The sequence below is a fragment of the Lissotriton vulgaris genome, chromosome 2_1 (assembly GCF_964263255.1).
Source record: "Lissotriton vulgaris chromosome 2_1, aLisVul1.2, whole genome shotgun sequence".
In the NCBI taxonomy this organism is placed as follows: domain Eukaryota; kingdom Metazoa; phylum Chordata; class Amphibia; order Caudata; family Salamandridae; genus Lissotriton; species Lissotriton vulgaris.
The window spans coordinates 1875948112-1875972124 of NC_141687.1; the positions used below are offsets into that span (position 1 = coordinate 1875948112).

At 44.8% G+C, this 24013-nt stretch overlaps 1 protein-coding gene across 1 annotated transcript in view; it reads left to right on the top strand.

Moving 5' to 3' along the window:
• The window catches only part of IGF1R (insulin like growth factor 1 receptor), a 1159892-nt gene that overhangs the window by 995140 nt on the left and 140739 nt on the right, over nt 1–24013 (top strand). Inside the window, exons 14-16 of the mRNA XM_086958078.1 lie at nt 3501–3660; nt 9483–9588; nt 21373–21443. Of these exons, the coding sequence (XP_086814204.1) occupies nt 3501–3660; nt 9483–9588; nt 21373–21443 (337 nt within the window). The remainder of the gene's footprint in view (nt 1–3500; nt 3661–9482; nt 9589–21372; nt 21444–24013) is intronic.

Sequence of the window (24013 nt, forward strand, 5' to 3'; positions counted from 1 at the left end):
AACAGAAAATAGACAGTTTAGAACAGTGGTTCTTAACCTGTGGTCCGAGCACCAGTGGGGGTTCTAAGGTCTTCTCGAGGTGCTGCAACTGTTTCATAAAATAAAATATTATTAAAGTGTATTAAAATGAACAAAGTATATACAAATAAAGAAGCAACATTGAAAATGTTAAAACTTTTTCTATGTTTGCTTGTGAATTAAACAATTTCTTTCAATATTTGAGTATTTGTATGGTGTATACTTGTTTTTGTGCTTTGTTTAGAGTTTCAACTCCTAGAAACACTTGGGGTCCCTGGCTCCCAATAATGGACTCAGTGGTGGTCCCCATAAGTCAAAAGGTTAAGAACCGCTGGTTTAGAGCCTTCAGCAGTTCACTGTACCAGCATCTTTTTCAAACACAAGGAGATGATGGACGGAGTGCTGAATATATCAATGTTCTTTAGCTCACTTTGCCACCCCGGTTCAAACCCAGCCATATGCAAATCAGTCTTGACCCTGTTCTTCATGGGAACTGTCCAGCCCGAACTGCCAAGCCAGGTCTTCCCTGGACCGGTTTTGGGGTAACAACCCTCATCAGCCAGGCTTGCTTGAATCTATTGGCAAAGTGAGCACGGGACCCATGTCTGGGCATACCGTGCCAACTTAGGGCAAACAAAGCAAACACAATAAGATGATGGACGAAGCGCTGAAATCTTTTAGATACTCACCCCCCCCAGTCATAGATCTGGGTTGAATCCATCATCCTTCTTTAGCTCACTTTGACACCCCAGTTCAGACACTGCCATATGCAAATCAGTCTTGACCCTGTTACTCATGGGAACAGTCCAGCCGAACTGCCAAGCCAGGTCTTCCCTGGACTAGAAATGAGCATCCAGGGACTGGTTACGGGGTAACCCCCCTTTTCAGCCAGGCTAGCTTGAATCCAGTGGCAAAGTGAGTAAAGGACCCTCATCTGGGCATAGCCTGCCGACGTAGGGCAAACAAAGCAAACACAAGGAGATGATCTTTCTCAAGCATCAAGACAGTAGCCTCTAGGCAACTTTGAGTACATTTATTACAAAAGCATCAACATTTGGGTGGGTTATACAGTGCAAAATTATCATGATTCATGAGAACAATTGTAAGAAAGTGGCTCTGTATATACTGGACCCAAGTAAGGTACAGTGTGCCCAGCATCCACAGTTCCCAGAGGTTTGGCAGAGGCTAAAGTTAGATATAACCTTACTCTCTAGCGTGGTAGCTTGGTCGAGCAGTAAGGCAGTATCAGAGGACTGTTTAAAGCATTTGTTGTACAAACTCAGCAAATGGTCTCACACACTCAAGAACTGAACTCTAGGCCAATGTTTTGTATAAAAGTATACTGTTGTTTTATTTTGGAACCAACAAGATATCAAAATATACTTTCTCAGAATGAGTTACTTTAGGTAAGTACTTTTCAAAATAGGCAATAGACTTTTGAGTACAATAAATACAGTTGTTGCAATGGGCAACACAATTTCAAACCCAATGTTACATTGAGCTCAATGGGAATTTCTAGTTCAATGCAATTAATTACTTTATGGATTACTTTTCTAGGCACAGGACTGGATCCTAGATTCAGTCCTGAGACATCTCCTGTAAACAGTTGAGTAAAAGCGTTTTGGTTACAGTAGTGATTTTTAAGGAATATTATTGTATTTTAAAAGTTGACACTTAAAAACTTTTTTCACATAGAATCACCAATGTTATCCTATGGGAGGAAATTAACTTAGCAGGTAAGTAGTGTTCTCGTTACTTTTTCTTACTCAGTGTTGGATCCTGGATCCGGCGATTTTTAACTAATATTTGTAAGTTTCAAAAATGGACACTTGGAAACTTTTTCAGCAAAAAGCAGGCAATGTTATCCTGTGGAAGGAAATTCAAGTTACTGGTAAGTACGGTTAGAATTACTTTTCAGGGTCAGTGCTGGGCACCAAGATCCAGCTCTGGCATCTTTCCTGATAACAGGTGAGTAAGTCGGAATTCGTTGTTCGGCTGATTTTAGGTGAATATTTTAAAGTTTCAAAACTCCACACTTGAAGAAGAATTTCCAAGTGAAACCAGTCAATGTTACCCTATGGAAGAAAATTGAGTTATCAGCTTTTGGGTAAGTACTCGACTGGCCGAGTTAAGGTTCTGGGCATAGACTCGGGGTCTCCCAGGATCAGGTAGGTACAGTTGGTACACCCTCAGCGGCACAGGGGCAGCCGGGTGCAGAGGTAGTTAGGCCAATGTTAGCCTATGGGCGGCAGGGGGGCCTTTGGTTGGTGGCCGCTGGCAAGCAGGCCATGCGGCTGTGGAAGCTGGGCTCCTGATCGCTTGCTCAGGGCAAATGGGGACGCAGATTAGGACAAAGTTTGCACTCCCAGGGACACGCGGGCGGCTGTGTGCAGGGTGCTTTTGAGCCGTCGGGCTCTCAATGTTATTCAATGGAAGACTTGGAAGGTGAAAAAAGGCTGCAGGCTCGGTGATGGAGATTCTTCTGGAGCGACCAACACTTCGAGGGCTAAGTTGGGATCTTGGAGGATAGGTAGGCACCCTGGATGTTGGGCAGAGGGGGGCGTGGGGTTCCGGGTGCAGGGGTGTCTTTTGATGTTGGGAAATTTTACCTTCTGCTCTCTAAGTTGCCCTCTGTCCTACATTTTACATTAAATCCCACACTGGCATCAGTGTGGGTTTAATGTGCTGAGACGTTTTATATCAAACTTGTCAGTCTTCAGTGTAGCCATTATGGTGCTGTGGAGTTCCTAATGACAATCTCCCAGCACCATATACTCTTAATGGCATCACTGCACTTACAGTGCCCAGGAAAGGCCCTGGGTACTGTAGGGGCACAGGACTCATGCATCCGTCCCCACACCACTGGCAAAGTGCACCCAGCTAGAGGGGTGACTGAGGTATGCCAGGGCAGTGGGTTTGTCGGCATGGCACACAGGGATGTGTGCCATGTCGACTCTGGTTAGTTCTGCACCAAGTCACTCAGCCTGCAAAGGCAGTGTGTGTGTGTCAGCGTGCAGGGCCCCTAAGGGTGGCACATTAAGTGCTGCTGCCCTTAGGGGTCTTCTCTGGTCACAGTGCCTTGGGTACCTAGGGTACCATTTCCCAGAGGCTGACCTGTGGCCAGAGATGCCAATTGGGTTTAGGTTTCACAGTTTCAGGGAAGGAACACAGGCCCTGGGTACCTGGTTGTCAGTAACCCAGGGCACACGTAGTCGAAGTACATCAGCCATTTAGCAAAAAGTGTGGGCATACCATGCAAGAAAGATGGCACTTTCTCACATCAATCCTATACATTTCTTGTTCGTACAAATTATTAATGCCATGTCATTAATGTCATTTGCAGCATGACCTTTACAGCGAGGTTGGTTTTTTACACAAAGATAGATACCAAACCAAAATCAGCACTGTCCACCCAGCCAAGACTGGTTCTGAGCATTGCTAAGATAATTAACATATTCTTTACCTTTCTATGTTCTCTCTAGATGCAGAGAGAGTGTGTTTCGCGTCAGGCTTACCGCGAAGTTGGTGGGGCCAAACTCATCCGTCTGAATCCTGGAAACTACTCCGCACAAGTTCAAGCAATTTCTTTGTCGGGGACTGGAGTGTTGACAGAGCCGATATTCTTTTATGTCCAGGCAAAGCGTAAGTACAGGGCAAGATTATTTTTCTGCTGCTACCAAACCGATATTGTTCTATGCCGAATAGAACATTGACGTGCAACTTGTTTTTACCACCAGATCTTGAGACAAGTGAAGCATGTGAATACTCTTATTTGTTTACTATTTTTATATAGCTCTGATATGAACACCTATAGCTACTTATCATCTGACACTCTATACCCACAAAGCGATACAAATGCTCCCTAGCGTGATGTGCATATTCATCTGCAGTATTCCAAAGGAACAAAATGCAGGAAAGGGAAGGAGCCGTACGGAGATTAGGGCGAAGGCCACATGTTTGAGGGTGCCTAAAAGCGCTCCTGGTTGAAAAGATACATTTTTTTTGCAATTCGCCTACAAATATGTAAGTTATTTGGAAATATTTGTCTTTACTAGAAAGAAGGAATACTGCAGTGGAGCTGAAATCTCTTGGTCTGTGCTGTTTCTTCTGTGGCATGTAGATTGTAGTGAAAACTAGAATAAGCAAGCCATTGCATCTCACTTTTAAATATAGCATGTCTTAAATTAGCAGTTTTTTTGCATGAACTTCTCTTTCTGCTGTAGCCTGATCACCATTTGCATTGGCATTAATTTGATTTCTCAGCTTGCTTGCCTCCAGTATCTGAGATGGAACGGCGATGTTTAGCTTTCTGTCTCTTTCCTCTGCATGTCGTCTATGCTTCACAATACTATGGTATCGTATTTAGGTTATTTCACTTACGCTGCATTATGCTTAAGAGAGAACCCAGAGCATAAGTTCATTCACAAAGATAATTCCCTGTTACTGACGCATTTTATTATACGCTTCAAGATACAGCAAACAAAACATGAATGTAGAAGCAATTTGTAATCAATACACAATAAGTACGATGGATGGAGTTCTGTGCAGAACTTCAAACCAACTTTTAAAGGCTTGTTTACTGGGAAATTAAAGTTTACTACAATTTATCGTGAAAATAAAGTGTCTCCGTTTAAGTGAGCTTCAAAGCAATATGCTATGTCTTTGTTTAACTTTATCGAAAGCCATTTGCAATGTGAGTATGGCCACTGCCTGATTGTCTCAACAGTATTTCTGATCTTATTGCAATAGAAACCTTTTTCAAGGTACATCTTTTCTTGTCCAATGACCTTGGTTTAATGAAACCCTACATACAACACATAAAGATCAATTTTACCGATGGAGTGTCGCAGCTCTACATTCCTTACCTTCGCCTATCTACATCAAAACATTATATGAAGAGTACAAAACTTTGTGGCCCTTTTTTGAGGGATTCATACCCATATACATAAAAACTGCCTAAATGCATTTTTGTGACTAGCGCACAAGTTGGTTAGAATATTAATTCATAGAATCTGTTCAGAGATTCCAAGCAGCTCCGTTTCTATTGTGGTTCAAAGGTGTTTCATTGTCCACAGTTGCCGGTTGACCCATTGCACTGGAAGGAGTAAGTTACTTTCTACTTCACACTTTCATCTGAACATAGTGTTTTAGCTGCCTACGCTCCAGCACTTTATAATATGTTTTACTAATTAAAGTGCAGAAAATATAGCGCTTTATTCGGATGCTCTACCTTTGCATTTTTACGTAGTAAAGTCTCATATAGGTAATCTTTAGTCTACCTTTCACTGGCTAAAAAAACACATAGCTTTGGCATCCATGTGAAATTTCACATAATGCAGGTGCGAGAGCCTGATTTATTATCAGTATTAATATTAGCGCCATGAAATTCTTAAGTAGCATCCTAGTAATGAGTTTACCCGTGTCTATTTATGAATCACTAAGAAACAGTTCAGAAGTAAAGTGGCACACGCTGACAATACTAAGTATGCAATAGCATCACATTGTATGACCTGTATTTGTGGCACAGCAGCATTCTGACATGTTGTCTTAGGTCAGTATTTAATAGCATTATGTGGACAGTATTTACTACAACTGATCCCTGTTAATACTAAATGTAGCACTTGCTTGTGTGGAGATAAATGTATTTATTTAGATAATTCTGAACATCCACTTACCATAAAATAACTGCTATGAAGATGGTTACCTTTGAAGTACGGGATATTTTTTAAAGATTCCAAACTCTCAATACTTTTTATTTTACATGTATTAATTTACCCTAAACATGAACACCACATTAAAGAAACTGTACTAAAAAGAATTCCTACAGGGTTAGTACTTCCCCATTCAAAATTGTTCTTTCACCTAAATTATCTTTACCCCATGAGTTTGCTTCATTCATCGGTGGGGAATAACAATAAGGCTGATATGTAAAGTAGCTATGGACTTCTCAGTCCCAATCTTTATTTGTGCCAGGTGATGGGTCAAAATTAATGTAGAGAAATAGCAGGTACTCATCAATAGAGCAATGGTTCGTGGATAGCATTGAATATTCTGATTACAAGAATGAGATGCACAGCAGTCCATGATAGTACTTGTGGGAAATAGTGACAATACTTAGCCACCACATATCCTTTTTCATTGAATTGTAGAAGGTGGTGCTCTACTAGAAAGGCCTTTCTGATGCATAGTTTTAACCACAGATTCATCACCCTGTAGTACTCCCCCAGTGACTGACTAGATCCAGAAACTTTCTCTAGCAATGCTATATGGTGCCATGTGGTTCGGTAGTGGCTCTTTACCGCCCCAGACCAGAAGTGATGGAGGGTAGCCGCATATATGCACCACTTAAGAGCAATTACGTCCGTTTCTTTAAAGGAGCAGAGCCGCAGGTCCCAAATGTGTCTGCCTCAGACAACTCTTCAAAAATGAAACCCTGTGTGCTAAGGAACGATGGCTCCTCCTAAACTTTCAGGCTCAAGCAGTGCCCTGATTGTGAATAGCCGATGTCTGTCACGGACCCACATGAGGTTCGCCTCTGGTGTTTGGGCTCCGGACACAGCTCGAAATCCTATAACAAGTGTCCTCTTAGGCATCAAAGTTGACCTGGGACCAAGAAACGTAGTTGTATGTCTCTGAATAAAAAAAGAATTCAAAGCACTCACTTAAATCATGCTCCAGGTTCAGGCGCAGACCCGTTCTCATTCCTGGGGCTGTACCTGTGAAATGTCAACCTCGCAGATGAAGTCCTCTGGAAAATCTAAATCAAAGCCCAAGAGGTAGCATAAAAAAGAAAAGTAGAATTCAACCCCATCCCGCCACACCATATCCAAAGAGATGTCGCAAGGGCATCATGATGTCAGTCGGTCTCCCATGGTGTTCCCAGTTATGGGGCCAATTTCCTGACTGATCCCAGTGCGTCCTGTGTTTCACATGCAATCTGCAACAGAACAACAGTTTGAGGCCTTCAAAGAGGCCATGCTACAGATTTCCGTCACACTTTGGGCTCAGTCTGGCATGCCTTTGAGCCCTGAAGAACCACCTAGGTTCCATACCAGGCGCTGTCTGACCGATTCCAAATCCTGTAGTGACTCTGATAGATATGTCTATGGCTCCAGGATCAGTACTGAGCCATTTTTCTTCATCCCGGAACCATACGACTGGCACCGAAAGAGGATCCATTGCTGATTCTAATGTCTGACTCTGAACCAAATTCAGCCTATCTCTACTGATCTTGTACTGTTCTGAGTCCGGTGGGCTTGATATTGTCCCTGACTCATGGTCGGACTGGCTACTTAGACCACCAAAGGAAGGAAGAGAGTGCATAATTTGGTACTGAAAGACAGATGAGGTCCTAGAATTGCAACTGCCTTCAGTCAAGACCAATACTAAAGTCCTTACGGAAAATTCGCAGCCTTGGCCGGACACCTCTGAGCTGTTGGTCCCCTATAACAAGGCCTTCACTGATACCTTAATGGGCAGTTGGTCAAAGTCATTTTTCTAACCCACTGTTAAAGATTTAGATGGTTAGGTGTTGCAGACTGGTGCCTGAGCATCCTGTTTTTTTCACTAAACCCCCTTCCCTAAAGAGCCTAGTGGTCAAGACTTCAACCAGCGATGTAAACCCTAAATTATTCCCCACAACTCCTCCGGATAGGGAGACCAAGAGGTTTGAGACATTTGACTTTGACAAAGGTTCTTCTCTGCTTGGCAGGCATTGAGATCGGTCAATACGGTCTATTTGCTGGGTCGGTACACGCATGCCCTTTGGGACATGGCCAGCAAGATCTTGCCGACGGTCCTGGAAGACTTCAGTGCCTCTCTTGCTCAAACAATTCATGAAGGTCAGAATTTGGCCAAATGTGATTCGTGCAAGCCTAAATGCTACTGATATCCTAGGGAAGACAGTTGGCTCCCCTCTTGTGCTCCACCGCCATGCTTCCCACAGGATTTTCTGGAGATGTCAAACCTCTCTAATGGGTATGCCGTTTGATGGGTCACGTCTTTTGGTGAAAAAGCTGATTCTGCACGGTTGCATTTTATGGACAGTAGAGCCACTGCACATTCCATGGGTGCGTTGAGCCTTGCCTAGCAGCTTCCACATCAGTTCAGAAAATTCAGGCATTACTCTAAGGGGCTGACATATAGACCATGACGGTCGCCCCAACCACAACAGCAGTTACCACAGTGCTTTTGAGATGGGGGATGTGGGTCTAGCAGGCAAAGCATAGGCAAACGAAACACCCGTTCTTCTAGTCCCCTTCTCCTGCGGCAATAGCCACTTAAGTTTGACCCTAGTGCACACACCCATCCTGTGGGGTGCAGCAAAAGACACTCAATTGATGGACGGAATGCAGAACAAATCAAAACATTCACCCCCAGTAAAGAGATCTGGGTTAAATCCATCATTCTTTTGCTCACCATGCCACCCCAGTTTAGACTTGACCATATGCAAATCAGTCTTGACCTTATGCCTCATGTGAACAGTCCAGCCCGAGGTGCCAAGCCGGTCCTCCCTGGACTGGAAACAAGCATCCTAGGACCAGTTTCGAGGTTATATCCTGTTGTCTATTAGTTCCCTGCTGCTCAGCCAGTGTGTTTGTGATGTAATAGCATGTTGATGAGTGCCTGGTTTGTATGAGTGTCTATGTGTGTCAGTTGGAATGAGTGCAGCATATGCCATACTGCCAGTTACCTGGAACTCATGAAACCGAGACTGAATAAACCTCTTCTTATAATCCACTCTACTGGCTACTGGGCTTATTACCTAAAAAGACCTTACTTCATTTACAAGATGTAGGATTCAGTATTTCCTCCCAGGGTGGCGATCTGTCGCATCCAGCCGATGGGTAATTACAAATCTTTGAGCTTGCCTATTGCCTACCCTTTCTTTTTGCTCTGTCTAATTTTCCCCCCACAAGCGACTGAATTTTAGTTGCCCTCCAAGACAACGGTTACTTCTTCAATTTGGAAGTGCTTTATTGTTAAGAACAGATGAGAGCGAGGCAGAACGGCTTCCAGTCCATGGTACAGGCAGCAATTGACCCATGGACTGGAACACACGTAAAAGAATGCAAGAGCATAATGTGCCTCGCTCCAAACCTAGAATACAAAGAAGAAATACACAACATCCCCCCCCACCCCGCCCCCCTCTTACGCAGGAATAAAAACAAAACGCTAGGATGACTTTGAAATGAGGTACTGAGCCATTTGTCTGTAAACCATATGCAGCTTGATCACAGTATTTCCACAGGGCTCTTCTTTGCTCTTTTGTGAATCACTGCGGAGTAAAGAAATGCTTAGAGGTAAGTTGTTCATCACCATAGCGTGTATTAAGAATGCACTGACGACCTCAGCATCCTCAACATACTGCCTCCCGAGTTGTACATAATCTGGCCCTGGTGATTTTCAGTGATGTTTTCTTCGGGGCTTGTTTAACCTTTCTTAACTCTCTTTTTTGTCTTCAGCACCGGACTATGGGAAGTACCTGTACACGGCGATAATGGTACCGCTGCTGGCCCTGCTGCTGCTGTTAGCAGCCATTTTAACCGTGTGTTACTTAAACAAGAAGCGGTAAGAATAATATCTGCAGTGGTCACCCCGAACCATTTCCTTTTTGCTACATTATGCCACTATTAATATTAGTTTGGGATTATGTGCATAGATGTTTCAGAAGACAGTTCTGCACTGGCTTCTTATTAATGTAGGAGAGATGTTAGTGATACATCAAACGTGCAGAAGTTAATAAATAAAGTCCTTCAGAGAGACCTATCGGATTGCGTCTCTCGCACGCAGTTACTCGGTCATTTTGCTCTCCCTGCTAGTTGTGAATACAAGAGTCCCCGAATTTCCCTGAAGGTTAGAGTGGCTGCAAAAACATTTGTAGGGAGAATGGTGAGCTTCTACAGCAGCTCAGGACGGATTAGTTTGCCTGGGCCAAAGAAGCAATCTGATGCTTCATGCTCGTACTGGTACAAAAGGGGTGGTAATGGACGGAGCATCTGAACCAATCAAACACTCACACCCAGTCAAAAGATCTGGGTTTAATCCATCACTGTTCTTTAGCCCACTCTGCCACCCCAGTTCAGACATGGCTATATGAAAATCAGTCTGACCCTGTGCCTCATGGGAACAGTCCAGCCCGAACTGCCAAGCCATGCCTTCCCTGGTCCGGAAACAAGCTTCCGAGGACCAGTTTCTGGCATTCCAGCTGTCTTCAGCCCAGCTTGCTTGAATCCAGTGGCAAAGTGAGCAAGGGACTCACGTCTGAGCATACTTATTTATTTATTTATTTATTTATTCAGAGTTTTATATGGCGCGAAGAAGATCTTTGCAGATATCAGAGCGCTTCACAGAAGCAGGGGGTGAGGGCAACAGGAGGGTGACTAAACATAGTGTTAGGTACAGTATAATATTCAATAGCATGATCGGGTAGTATTCATATGCTGTTAGAATAACAATAAACAATCAAAAAGACGATAATATAAGAACGGTGCAGAGTCTTTGATCCAGCTACAATAGAGATCAGGAGAGCTAGGCTATAAGGTTGGCTTATACCACTTTCTAAGAGTTACAGAGAGAGAATGGGTAGGAACATCAAGTTTCAGCAGACTAACATGAACATTAAAGTAATAGGTAGTGAGAGAGTAGTATAATAGGCTCGCAGTCAACTAAGGATATGATATCATTAGACATTAGACAATGAGGTAGCCAGTAATACCAAGGTGGTGCAAAGTCTCTAGTCCAACAACGATAAAGTTCAGGAGAACTTGGCCATAAGGAAGGCTTTCGCCTCTTTCTTGAAGAAAGCAGTGGAGGTGATAAGCCTGGTTTCAGGAGGGAGTGCGTTCCAAATCCTGGGTGCCATTCCTGAGAAGGAGCGTTTGTAAGTTTTTTCCTTCCGGAATCTGCGAGGTTTCAGGAGTAGATTTTTTGTACTTCTATTGGATCTCGACCCTCCTGATATAGTCAACTTTTGAGTGAGGTAGTTGGGTGCCTTGTGGTGTACGGCCGAGTGTGTCATAACAGCAATTTTCAGCTGTATTCTGGCTTCAAAGGGCAGCCATTTCAGGGATATCAAATCAGGGGATATATGAGAGTGTTTTCTTGAGCCAATGATGAGTCTTGCGGCAGCGTTCAAGGAGGCTCTTAGGGGTGCAGTTGTTGCTAGAGGGAGTCCGCTGAGGGCCACAATTCCATAGTCTATGCGGGGGATGACTAGGGCTTGTACAGCAGTTTGGAAGTCTTTGACTGGGAGGAAGGGTTTAAGTTTCCTTAATGTATTGATTTGGAAGTTAGCTCCTTTCGTTGCTTTGCTAATGTGCTGTTGCATGCTGAGCTTTGTGTCGAGTGTGATGCCTAAGGATTTCGCAGAATCCACAATGGTCGGTCGGACATTGAGTGCTGTTAGGTGATTGAGCCAGATTTGGGTGGTGGTAGTTTTCGCAGGGGGTGATATCAGGAGGAACTCAGTTTTCAGAGCATTTAGTTTAAGGTGATTATCGGCCAGCCATGATTGGGTGTTGCTCAGTGTGTAGTTCAGGAGTTTGATGTCCTCCGGGGATTGTACCTTTAGGTAAAGTTGAGTGTCATCGGCATACATATGGAAGTGTACATTGGATGCTTGGAGCAAGGTGGCCAGTGGTTCCATGATGAGGTTGAACAGTGTGGGTGAAAGGGAGGATCCTTGTGAAACGCCTAAGTCTACTGGCACAGGTGAGGACAGCACATTGTTGATTCCCTGCCACACTTATGGCAGCCAAAAGCGGTACAAAGGGGGGTAGTAATGGACGGAGCATCTGAACCAATCAAACACTCACACCCAGTCAAAAGATCTGGGTTTAATCCATCACCGTTCTTTAGCCCACTCTGAAACCCCAGTTCAGACATGGCTATATGCAAATCAGTCTGACCCTGTGCCTCATGGGAACAGTCCAGCCCAAACTGCCAAGCCATGCCTTCCCTGGACCGGAAACAAGCTTCGAGGACCGGTTTCTGGCATTCCAGCCGTCTTCAGCCCGGCTTGCTTGAATCCAGTGGCAAATGCTCGTACTGTTCATCCGCACGGGTGGGATCGGAGAAGATGAGGAGGTGGGTACTTGACCGTCTATTGATCTGGCAGAGTGTTGCAGGACAGTCCAGAAAAAAGATGCTTCAAAGCCTGTACAACTTTCCAACTTCTATGAACCCTTGGGATAAGGCGCAATTACACAATGCATCAATTAAGGAATGGCAGAATGAGTGAAAGGGGAGACTGTGTGTTCGAGGCATATGAGCTGCAGATACTACACTAAGCTACCTGGTGTTGGGCTCGGATGATTGCATGTTGTTGTCCTCTTGGAAGAAGTCTTTGTAGTCACGAGATAGGTGACTCCTCCCTTGGACAATAGTGCACATGGGCATCTGCTCCATCCTTGGATTGTTTTTTCCGACACTGGGTTTGGATGATAGTTTTCCGCTCTTGCTAGAAATAGACTTTTCAAGCACTTCAAAGCGCAAAAGACGTCCTAAAAACTTACCAAACTACTTTCGATATCAACTAACATCGTTTCGACTCCATCAGCTCGATTCCGGTCGTCGACGCGGGCCGTTGGGCCTATCCACGCCCAGAGGCCTACACCTCATGGAAAGGACGCCATTCAAAAGATGCCCCGGGTGTGGAGCAAAGTGTCCACACAGTGACCACCACTAGGTCTGCAACCTGTGCTTAACGCAGAACACGACGAATCCAGCTGTACATCCTGCGCGTCCTTTCGATCCAAGAAATCCATCTGGGATCAAAGGGCCCGTCGACACGACATGCAGAGATCAGCTCCGGAACCGGTGGATATCTAAGACGAGGAGGTTCCGCTCGTTCCCGAAGAAGATTCAGATAATCTCGAGATCGTATCAGAGGCAGACGACTCAGATGACTCCATATCATCGGGTCAGCGCTCCGCCTCCGGGGCCCAGTCGCGACCGAAAAAACACTGCGTCAGCCCCGCCATCGAGTCCGGCTCCGAAGAAAGTATCTAAGCCTTCTGGTAGCTACCGAGCAAGCCGCACGTGCCGATCCCACAAGCTCCCTCGGCACCGAAACCGAAAGAAGTCTCAGCTCCCAAACCGTTGACTTCTAAAGACAAGGGTACGAAGCCAGCATCCGACGCCTCAAAGCCAATGAGACCAGCTTCCACTCCGAAGCCATCGTCTTCGATACCAAAACCGACAAGGCCTGATTCCGATGCGCCCAAGGCCTCGAAACAGCCTACGACACCGAAAACAACACCTTCGGTGTCAAACTACGCCAAAGGACATTGTAACACCTCCTAAGGCTAAAGATAGACAGCAACCTTGTCCGGAACCAAAAAAATTGGCGCCAACAAAGGTTCCACAAGGAGAAGACCTTTTCCAACCAGATCCTCTGCAAAAGAAGATCTACATTGACCCAAAGACAGGTCATGTATCCACTACACCACACAAGAAGAGAAAGGCAGATGCAACATCCACACCTGTAGCTCCTGCCTAGAAGAAGGATTCTGCCACATCTCCCATGCACCCTTCTTCTCCTATACTTCCTTCTCCTTCATCACCTGTTCTCTTAGCAATTCACCACAGATATCTCCTTCACATTCTCCTCTTTTATCCTCACACTCACCTCAGAATGATGATGAGTATAGTTTAGGTAGAGGGATAGACACAGATGAGCCTTTCCCATACCCTATAGTTAATACAGACTGGGAGTACCCAAATCCACAGGATGTGCCAGATATTCCTGACCCACAGTCATACCTATCAAAACCCTCTCCCCTAGAAGATAACATTTGTTTTGGTCACCTGTTGAACAGAGCTGCCATTTACCATGGGGTCACTAGGCGTTCTGATAAGGCAGAGGAAGACTTTCTCTTAGACACATTTGAATATAGGCCTGCACCTGCAGATCCAGCCTACATTAAAGGACAACTACCATTAGATTCACTAGTTGTATCAAATGCTAGGAAAGGTCAAACTCACAAACTTCAGGTGAGGCACCCCCACCTGACAAAGAATCCAAGGTAATAGATGCTTCAGGCAAAAGAATAGCTGTGCAAGCTACCAACATATGGCGTATAGCTAACACACAAGCCCTCCTTTCACGATATAATAGGGCTCATTATGATCAGTTAGAGAAACTACTACAACATCTACCTGACCAATATAAGGCACAGGCAAACGACCTTATACATGAAGGCAAGCTAATTTCTAATGCCTCAATCAAGTGTGCACTAGACACTGCATCTAGAGTTGTAAATACTAGTGTCGTACACATTTCATGTTTTAAACAGGAAGTGCAAACTACCATTTAAATCAACCATTTAATCAAAACCAATTATTTGGACCAGAAGTAGACACAGCACTTGAAAAGATGAAGAAGGACACAGACACTGCCAAATCTATGGGAGCTTTACAGTCCGCACAAGCTAAAAGTTCCTTTTATCGATCCTTCTACAGAGGAGGCTTCAAACAAACTGGTGCAGACAATACTACATCCTTCAAATCTAACACACAAACATTCTCTAACAAGGGATATTTTAGAGGAGGATATAGAGGGAATAACAACATGAGAAGAGGTCAGGGTAACAACAATAATCGAACCTCTTCCACCACAAAACAGTGACTTCACTCTGCTCCCCCAACAGCATACTGAAAAGGGACACTAAGACCAATTCTCGACCTCAGGCACCTCAATCATTACATACAATCAGATTATTTTCATATGATCACTTTACAACAAGTTCTCCTACTGCTGCAACAAGGCGATTTCCTTACAACACTAGACCTAAAGGACGCCTACTTCCACATTCCTATACATCCTGCTCACAGAAAGTATCTAAGGTTTGTGCTGGAAGGACAACATTATCAGTTCAAGGTCCTTACATTCAGAGTGACAACGGCACCACGAGTATTCACACTTTACCTGTTGCCGCGATTTAAGCCGCACAGGTTCCTACGTGCCCTGCGCCTCTCTCACTGCCGCAGCCGAGTTTGGGCTTCTGTCAGGTGAGGGGTTGCCATCTTGGACGAGGAGTGGGTCGGCAGACTAGTGCTCGCCCCTCCCGCCAATCCCCAGTACAAAAGCCGCGTTAATTTACACGCGTGTCACTCGCTTGCACTGAATCCCTGAGGCGGAAGCCGGGGAAGCTCTCCTGAATTTTTTTAAAGTTGCCTTTTTAAAAACTGTTATATTATTGTAAAAATTGCACTCGCACTTTACCTGTTGCCGCGATTTAAGCCGCACAGGTTCCTACGTGCCCTGCGCCTCTCTCTCACTGCCGCAGCCGAGTTTGGGCTTCTTTCAGGTGAGAGGTCGCCATCTTGGACGAGGAGTGGGTCGGCAGACTAGTGCTCGCCCCTCCCGCCAAACCCCAGTACAAATGGCCACACCTACCAGGAAGCGCAGCGGACGAGCTCAGCGGGCGCGCCGACAGCACGCCGAAGGCGCACCTAAGGCAAGCCCGTCTGCGCCCGTCTGCGCCCCGGGCCCTGGATCTGTGCAAAATCAACACCACTCCCAATCAGGTACTCCCACGAAACCCTCCTTCAGCTTAGGAATATCACTCCTGCTCCTTGCCTCCATACGATCTCCTCAGAAGAACGACAAACCTGTTGTCTTCATTGTCCATACAGACTGACGCCACGCATCCCCCCCCAAAAAGCACTGGATCAAGATGGCCCTACTTAACTGTAGGTCTCTCCCTAAACACAGCGCTAGATCAATCTGCTCCTGCTTAAGTCAGAACTTAAGGTACTTTTCCTCACTGAAACCTGACTCAACACAACATCGGACCCAGACATAGTTCAAACACTGCCACCTGGGTACCTAATTAAACACCCGGATAGACTATCCAGGATAGGGGGTGGAGTCGCGATTATTTTCAAAAACAATCTGTCCTGTTATTTTAAGGACAGTCCGATTCAGGACTGTGAAAACGTTCGCTTCTCTATCCAACTATCCTCCTTAAAAACACTTTCGGGCATACTCTTCTATCGCCGGCCAGGGCGGCAAGGTCAATTCTGCAATTCCCTAGTGGAAACTATCTCTTCCCTCGCCTGCCTATCCCCCAACTTTACCGTCTTAGGAGACCTAAATATCCACTAGGATGATCTGGCAAACAAAATAGCGGATGATCTCAAGGAAGACTTAGCCTCCCTTAACCTTCATTTAAAGATTAATCAGCCAACCCATTCTAAGGGCCACTTGACCTCCCCCGACACCCCAGGCGCCATCCTGCCCATGGCCAAAATTAGATACGGTAGCCTGGTCTCATGAACTGGCAACCACTGTTCCTGATATCGACTCAGATCCATCCCTGGCAGAGCTCCAACTCCGAACCTGGATCGAACAATCCCTAGACTCAGTCCTCCCCAATAAACCACTCCCCAGCAAGAAGGGAACTTTTAAATCACCCTGGTTCACACCAGAGCTGCGCGAACTAAGAAAAAAATGCAAGAAGCTCGAACGCCTTTGGAGAAAGGACTGGGCTACAAAGAGTAAAAGTGAATATAGGTCAGCTATGAAGGACTATAAAACTTGCATAAAAAACACTCAAGCGGCCTTTTTCGAAGGAAAAATATTAGCCACAGCAAACTCCTCTAAAGAAACCTACCGCATTGTCCGCCTGCTAACAAAAGCCCTGGAACCACAGCCCACATTGGATCCATCAGGCGTCAGATGCAATCAGCTAGCCGAGTTCTTCTCTTCCAAAATTAACAATATTCTAAAAACACTTCCCACCCACAGCACACTCCCAGACTCACTGCCCCCTCCTACTTGCCCTGAGGCCCCTCACCTTAAGGTCTTCTCCCCGGTTTCCACTGAGTTGTTTCTGGCCACTCTACATACTGTGAAGAGTGGAGCCCCTACAGATCCAGCCCCCATGAACAAGTTAAAGCTGGTAGCCTCCACGGTGTCTTCCCCCCTTACCAAACTAATTAACGCGTCTCACCCAAGGCATTGTCCCCACCAACTGGAAAAAAGCAACAGTTCGCGCACTACTTAAAAAACCTCACCTCGACCCCGCTGACTTGTCTAATTTCAGACCAATCTTACTCCTCCAGGGCATTAGCAAGGTGGCTGAAAAGATCGTAAATCACCAACTCTCCACCTTCCTTGAATCCAACAACCTCCTTCGTCATTCCCAGACAGGGTTCAGACCAGGACAGGGCACAGACACCGCACACCTGGCCGTGATTGAAGAAGCAAGAACCATCCTAGATGTAGGAGGATCAGTGGCAGTGATCCTCCTGGATCTGAGCGCTGCTTTCGACGCGGTGGACCATGCCATCCTTCTTCACCGTCTTAACATGGCAGGAATTTCTGGTACCGCCCTGACCTGGCTCGAGTCCTTCTTAGAATACAGAACCTTCGAGGTGGCAGACGGTTCTGTCAACTCCAGAGTTTTCCCTCTTCAGTGTGGGGTCCCCCAAGGCTCCTCCTTGAGCCCCACACTTTTTAACGTATACATGTCCCCCCTAGAAGACATCGTGACACCTTTTGGCATAAAGGTAGTCATGTACGCTGACGACACCCAATTGGTCGTCTCCATAAACCAGTCGACCAAATGTCTGGATAACCTGGCCACTTGTCTCCAGAACATTTCAAAATGGATGTGCGACTCTCGCCTCAAACTTAACGGAGAGACGTCAGAGATTATTCTACTTGGTGACCCACGCAAACTCCCCCCCTCTCTCTCATGGCCACCCTGTATGGGGTCTCCCCCCGCACCCAAAAGGGAAATCAAGAGCCTTGGCATCTGGATGGACCAAGACCTCAGTTTTAAAGTCCAAGCAAGAAAAAACGCCGGTACATGCTTTGGCCTTATACGGACAGCACGAAAAATCCTCCCCCTAATTCCCTTCCAGTCCAGGAAACTGCTAATGCAGGGTCTAATTATCTCAAGACTGGACTACGGAAACACCCTGTACCTAGGTGCCCCAATATCGGTCATCAACAGACTACAATGTGCCCAGAATGCCGCCGCAAGGCTCCTAAGCCGGGACAAAACCCAGATGCTCTGCCAAACCTGCCCTCAAATCATTGCACTGGCTCCCAATTCAAGAAAGGATTACCTTTAAAACCCTCTGTATATCACACAAAATACTTCATGGCAGTGCCCCCCCCCATTCTGAGACCTCTCATTAAACCCCATAAATCCAACAGACAGCTGAGATCAGATACCCTCTCCTTGGCCAGTGTCCCCAGAATAAGAAAAGCACGTTTAGGGGGACGTCTCTTTTTATATAATGCCCCTAAACTATGGAATGTCCTTCCGCTCTCCATTCGAAGGGAATCCAATCTACTGGTCTTCCGCAGGCTACTGAAAACCTGGCTCTTCCCATAAACTACCCCCCCCCCCCCCTCTGGATCAATTAGGCCGAGTATCAGCGCTGGGACGCCCTTGGGTAGCTACGTGCTTTACAAATCTGAATCAATCTGAATCAAAAGTGCCTAGCAGTAGTAGCAGAACATCTCAGGAGACAACAAATACATGTCTTCACTTATCTAGACGATTGGCTCATAAAAGCCAAGTCACTCAGTCAGTGTGTCCAACACACACAGCAGACAATTCAAACATTGCACGACTTATGGTTCACAATCAACTACACCAAGTCTCACCTGCAACCCTCTCAAATATATCAGTATCTAGGGGCTACCATAAACACATCTACAGCTCTAGCGTATCCCAGTCCAGCAAGGATACAGAGCATTCAAGCCTTAGTCACAGTCTTTCAACACCAACAATCTCTGCAAGCCAGAGTGTTGATGAGGCTAATAGGCATGATGGCATCGTGCATCTTCATAGTACCATATGCAAGACTGCAAATGCGTCAGTTACAGGAATGTCTAGCACAACAGTGGAACCAGGCTCAAGGTCAACTAACAGACCTGGTGTTGGTAGACAGCTGCACACATCGTTCTCTGCAGTTGTGGAACACCAAAAACTTGACAAAGGGGCGGCCGGTCCTCGAACCTGTTCCACAACTAGTGCTCACAGCAGACGCATCTCTCACAGGATGGGGAGCCCATCTCCTACATCATATAACTCAAGGACAATGGAACAGTCAACAAAAATTGTTCCATATCAACCATCTAGAGTTGTTAGCAATATTCTTAGTACTCAAAACATTCCAAGTACAAAACAAAGCTGTCTTAATCCGGACGGACAAAATGACAGCCATGTATTATATACAAAAACAGGGGGGACACACTCTCTAAAACTGTCCCAGCTCGCGCGGAACATTCGGAGATGGGCCAGTCCACAAAACATATATCTGTTGGCAGAGCACCTTCCAGGAGTTCACAATCCGATAGCAGATCTGTTGAGTCGGTAGACACAACAAATTCACAAATGGGAACTACATCCGCAAGTTCTTCAACAATTCTTCCACAAGTGGGGTCATCCAGACATAGATCTGTTCGCCACACACTAAAACGCAAAATGCCCAACCTTCGCTGCCAGGTTTCCACACCCGCTGTTCAAGGGCAATGCGATATGGATGAACCGGTCAGGCAGTTTTGCGTACGCTTTTCCGCCACTCTCACTAATACCATTAGTAGTTCGCAAGCTCAGGCAACAGTCTTTCAAATTAATCCTGGTAGCTCCCACATGGGCACGCCAACCATGGTTCACCACACTGCTAGAACTCTCTCTAGTTCCACACCAAAAGTTACGACTGACTCCATCTCTGCTAACGCAGAACCATGGAGACATCCGACATCCAGACCCAAATCAACTTAATTTGGTGATCTAACTCCTGAAGTCTTAGTTTGGTTATCTCAACCTACCACCAGACTGTATGAATATCATTGAAGAGGCCAGGAGACCTACTACCAGAGCTTGTTATGCTGCTAAATGGAAGAGATTTGCCATTTATTGCAACAATAACCAAATTGATCCCCTGGATGCTTCCATTCAGAATATCATTTGCTACCTTTTACATTTACAAAGGTGTAACTTGGCATATTCATCCATATGCCTGCACCTTGCAGCAATTGCTGCATATTTACAAAACAAACATCATCTGTCTCTTTTCAGAGTACCTGCAATTAAAGCATTTACGGAAGGATTAAAAAGAATCATCCCACCTAGGTTGCCACCTTCTCCCGTGTGGAACCTAAACGTTGTTCTTACAAGACTCATGGGACCCCCTTTTTAGCCTTTACATAAATGTGAACTGCAATTCCTCACGTGGAAAACAGCTTTCCGTATTGCTATTACCTCTCTTAGAAGTGTAAGTGAGATACAAGCTTTCACAATACAAGAACCATTTTTAAAATTACATCATAACAAAGTGGTTTTAAGAACTAATTCAAAATTCCTTCCAAATGTCATTACTCCTTTTCATTTAATCCAATCTGTAGAGTTACCTGTGTTTTTCCAAAACCCAGACACTGTAGCAGAAAGGGCTCTACACACACTAGATGTTGAAAGAGCTCTCCTCTACTATAGAGATAGAACTAACAAGATTCGAAAAACAAAACAACTGTTTGTGTCTTTCTCTCCACCTAATAAGGGCAACCCCATCTCTAAAAGTGGAATTGCAAGGTGGATTTTAAAATGCATACAAATATGCTATCAAAAAGCAAAACGTACATTAACAGTTCCTCCTAGAGCGCACTCCAAACACAAACTGGGAGCCTAAATGGCTTTCTTAGGAAACAACCCCCTAGAGGACATATGCAAGGCATCAACATGGTCTACAACACACACCTTCACTAAACACTACTGTGTTGATGTGCAAGCCAAACAGCAAGCTGTAGTGGGCCAAGCTGCCCTTAAAACTCTCTTTGAAACTACTGCAACGGATACAGTTGACCACCGCTAGGGGAGACACTGCTGCACAATCGATGCTAAGTGTAATATCTGCAGCTCATATGCCTCGAACGGAAAATGCTACTTACCAGTTTGCATCTGTTCTTAGCATGTAGACCTGCAGATTACTACACGCCCTCCCGCCTCCCCGGGACCTGTATCTGGTCCAGTTTCATCCTACTTAGATGCACACGCATGGACATCCTTTTCTTTACTTCTACTAACTTCATAATTTCCCATCATAGCGAAAAACAGTCTAAGGATGGAGCCGATGCCCATGCGCACTATTGTCCAAGGGAGGAGTCGCCTATCTCGTGACTACAAAGACTTCTTGCAAGACGACAACAACATGCAATCATCCGAGCCCAACACCAGGTAGCGATCTAATGCTAAGTGTAGTAATCTGCAGCTCTTCATGCCAAGAACAGATGCATACTGGTAAGTAGCATTTTCCTTATTGGTCTAATTGATTGTGTAATACATTATTTTATCCTCTCACTGATTGTTCATATTCTGTCCCAATTATCAGAAACAGTGACAGACTTGGAAATGGAGTGCTGTATGCCTCGGTGAACCCGGAATACTTCAGTGCTGCTGAAAGTGAGTATGTAGCAAAGCAGTGCCTTCTTGTGCACAACTACCCTACATGTCCCCAGGGTGACCTAAAGCCCTCTTTGAGTTACTTCCTATATGGTAATATGTCTTGCTTGCCATTGAATGCATAACCATTGTATGTGTGCTCTATGATCCTCCTATTCAGATGCTCTCATCACTAACAATTTGCATTAAACGTAGTTCTGTTGAACTGGTTCCAGTGATACATCAGTTACTACACAACAAGTAAAAACATGTGAAGTAATATAAAGAACAGAATGTATATCCAGATGGTGCACCCTTTCCAGAACATTTGGTGATGTAGAACTTGATACAGAACAAATACGCTATAAATTCATGAGGAAATTACAAATGGGCAGTGTATTGCAGGTACAGTAATTCTGGTTGAGTATATATTTTTCTAAAACTGAGATTGCCATAGAGTGGTTATTTTTGCGCACAAGTCAGTACAGACCGTACTGGAGCTGTCATTTCCCATAGTGAACCTAAACTGCAAAAAATGACTTTTTTTTCTTTTCCGAACTACTCGTTTTATAATAGATTTTGATAGTTCATTATCACTGAATGTCTTTTTTCTTGGGTCATGTTTGCTCACCAGTTTCCATCTAGATCTGTGCAAACAAGATAAAATTCCATTCTATTGCAATGTATAATCATCATATCCTCAAACCAATCTTGGTGCATTCAGCCCAAATTGACCATCTGATTTTGTTCACATTTTATTGTGTTATGATACCATATTCATTTGAAAGACACAAGCTTAGGTCACATGGCAGCAGTAACTAATCATATTTAGAGGCATTTGGTGGTGTTTTGAGTTTTTGTTGGATCTGTAGGAGGGTTTATCTGCACGTTGCCCCAACCTTCAGAATCTCTTGAAGCACCACATTTGACACAATTGATTGCTTATTTAATTTCTGGACTGTACAAAGTTTTTCTGAAGATAGATGTGTGTATTTAGGTATAAGTGATCGTGCCTTTTGGTGAACATCCTTTACGACGTGGATTTTACTCCGCAGTGCTTTTACGACGCGTCCGTTACAACGCAAGCAATGCTGGAGGGCGCTAGATGATTAAGAATAGTATATTTACTATTCCAACACCTTCCCTAGTGTCCACAGGGACTGGTGTTAGAATAGTAAATTATACTATTCTCAATCTGCGCCCCCAACGCAAGTCGTGGTAACGACTTGCGTTGTAAGGGACGCGTTGTAAAAGCACGCGTTGTGACGGTACGTGTCGTATCGTCATACATCCGTGCCTTTTAGATGTACTTTAAATATGAGTTTCATTGCTTATGTTTGGACTTGCAAGCCAACTCAACAGTTTTTTGTACCGCTTGCCCACGTTTGCAAAAGAAGACCATGCCACTGTTAAAATATTCATGGAAAAGAACCATCTAGCGTTGGGCTCATGCTATTACAAGTTGCTTTTCTTGGATTTCTTTTAAGTTATGGTTTCAAGCATGTGACATATTTCTCTTCTTAAAGTCTTCTGAAATTCCCAATGCACAGGCACACAGATGAGATTATTTTTTCGCTATTGTGTTTGGACCTGTTTGTTACAGCTTCGAAGACAGGTGGGATTAACACTGAAGACCGAGACTCAGCAAGTTTTAGCGTGAAAACTAAACACTCTGTACAGGACTGTGTTTTTATACTTGGCCCCAGTATTGGAACTTTCATAGATTCCCATGCTTTGTATCATTCCACGTCGTCAGCCTGTCAGCCTCTGTAAATAAAAAATACCATAGCCGTATGTACAAAAGAGAAAGTAAGGCCTAGGCCTCATCTCATTTTGTAGCCTATCTACCTCTTTTTGTAGAGAGACCACAACTTTGCAACAACCAATCGGATTAGCCTCACCCCATAGAAACCTCCTGAGAGAGCCTCAGATTTTCACAGCCGTTGTGTAACAGTAACAACCTTTGCTGAAGGTGGAGCTCTCCCAGGGGAGGAGGGTGGGAGCATGGGGATCTATGAAAGTTACTAATACTGGGGAACCAAAGTTACAGATAAGTAACTTGTTTTCTTGCCCCAGTATAGGAATTTTCATAGATTCCCATGCTTTGTATCAGAGTAGCTAGCAGTAAGTCACAAGTGCACATTTTGCTACAAGCTTATTACAACATCTCAGCATAACTGTCTTCATATGACCATATATACCTTGTAACAATACATCAGAAAAAATTATGCGATACAAAATGTGCAATCACAGGAAGGAGGGATAGAAGGGAAAGCTCACCTCTCATTGGAAAAGATTCCTCAGGACTGCTTGTCCTACTGCAGCTTCGCTCCTTATGAAAGAGTCCAGGCAGTAATGCTTTGTGAATGCAGATTTTCTACCGCATGTTGTGCTAAGGGAGTCTCCACTGAGCTCTGCTCTGCTCAGTTTTCTCTTCAACTTTGGATTTCTACAGATGTTTCTCTTCAGGATGTCAGAAAAAAAATCTTTATTCAAAGCCCGTGCTATATTTCGAAGATACGCATAAAGATTACATTTTTTGCTTATACGCAGATCACAAGGCCACTGAGTGCAAGATCTGCAGGACCTTC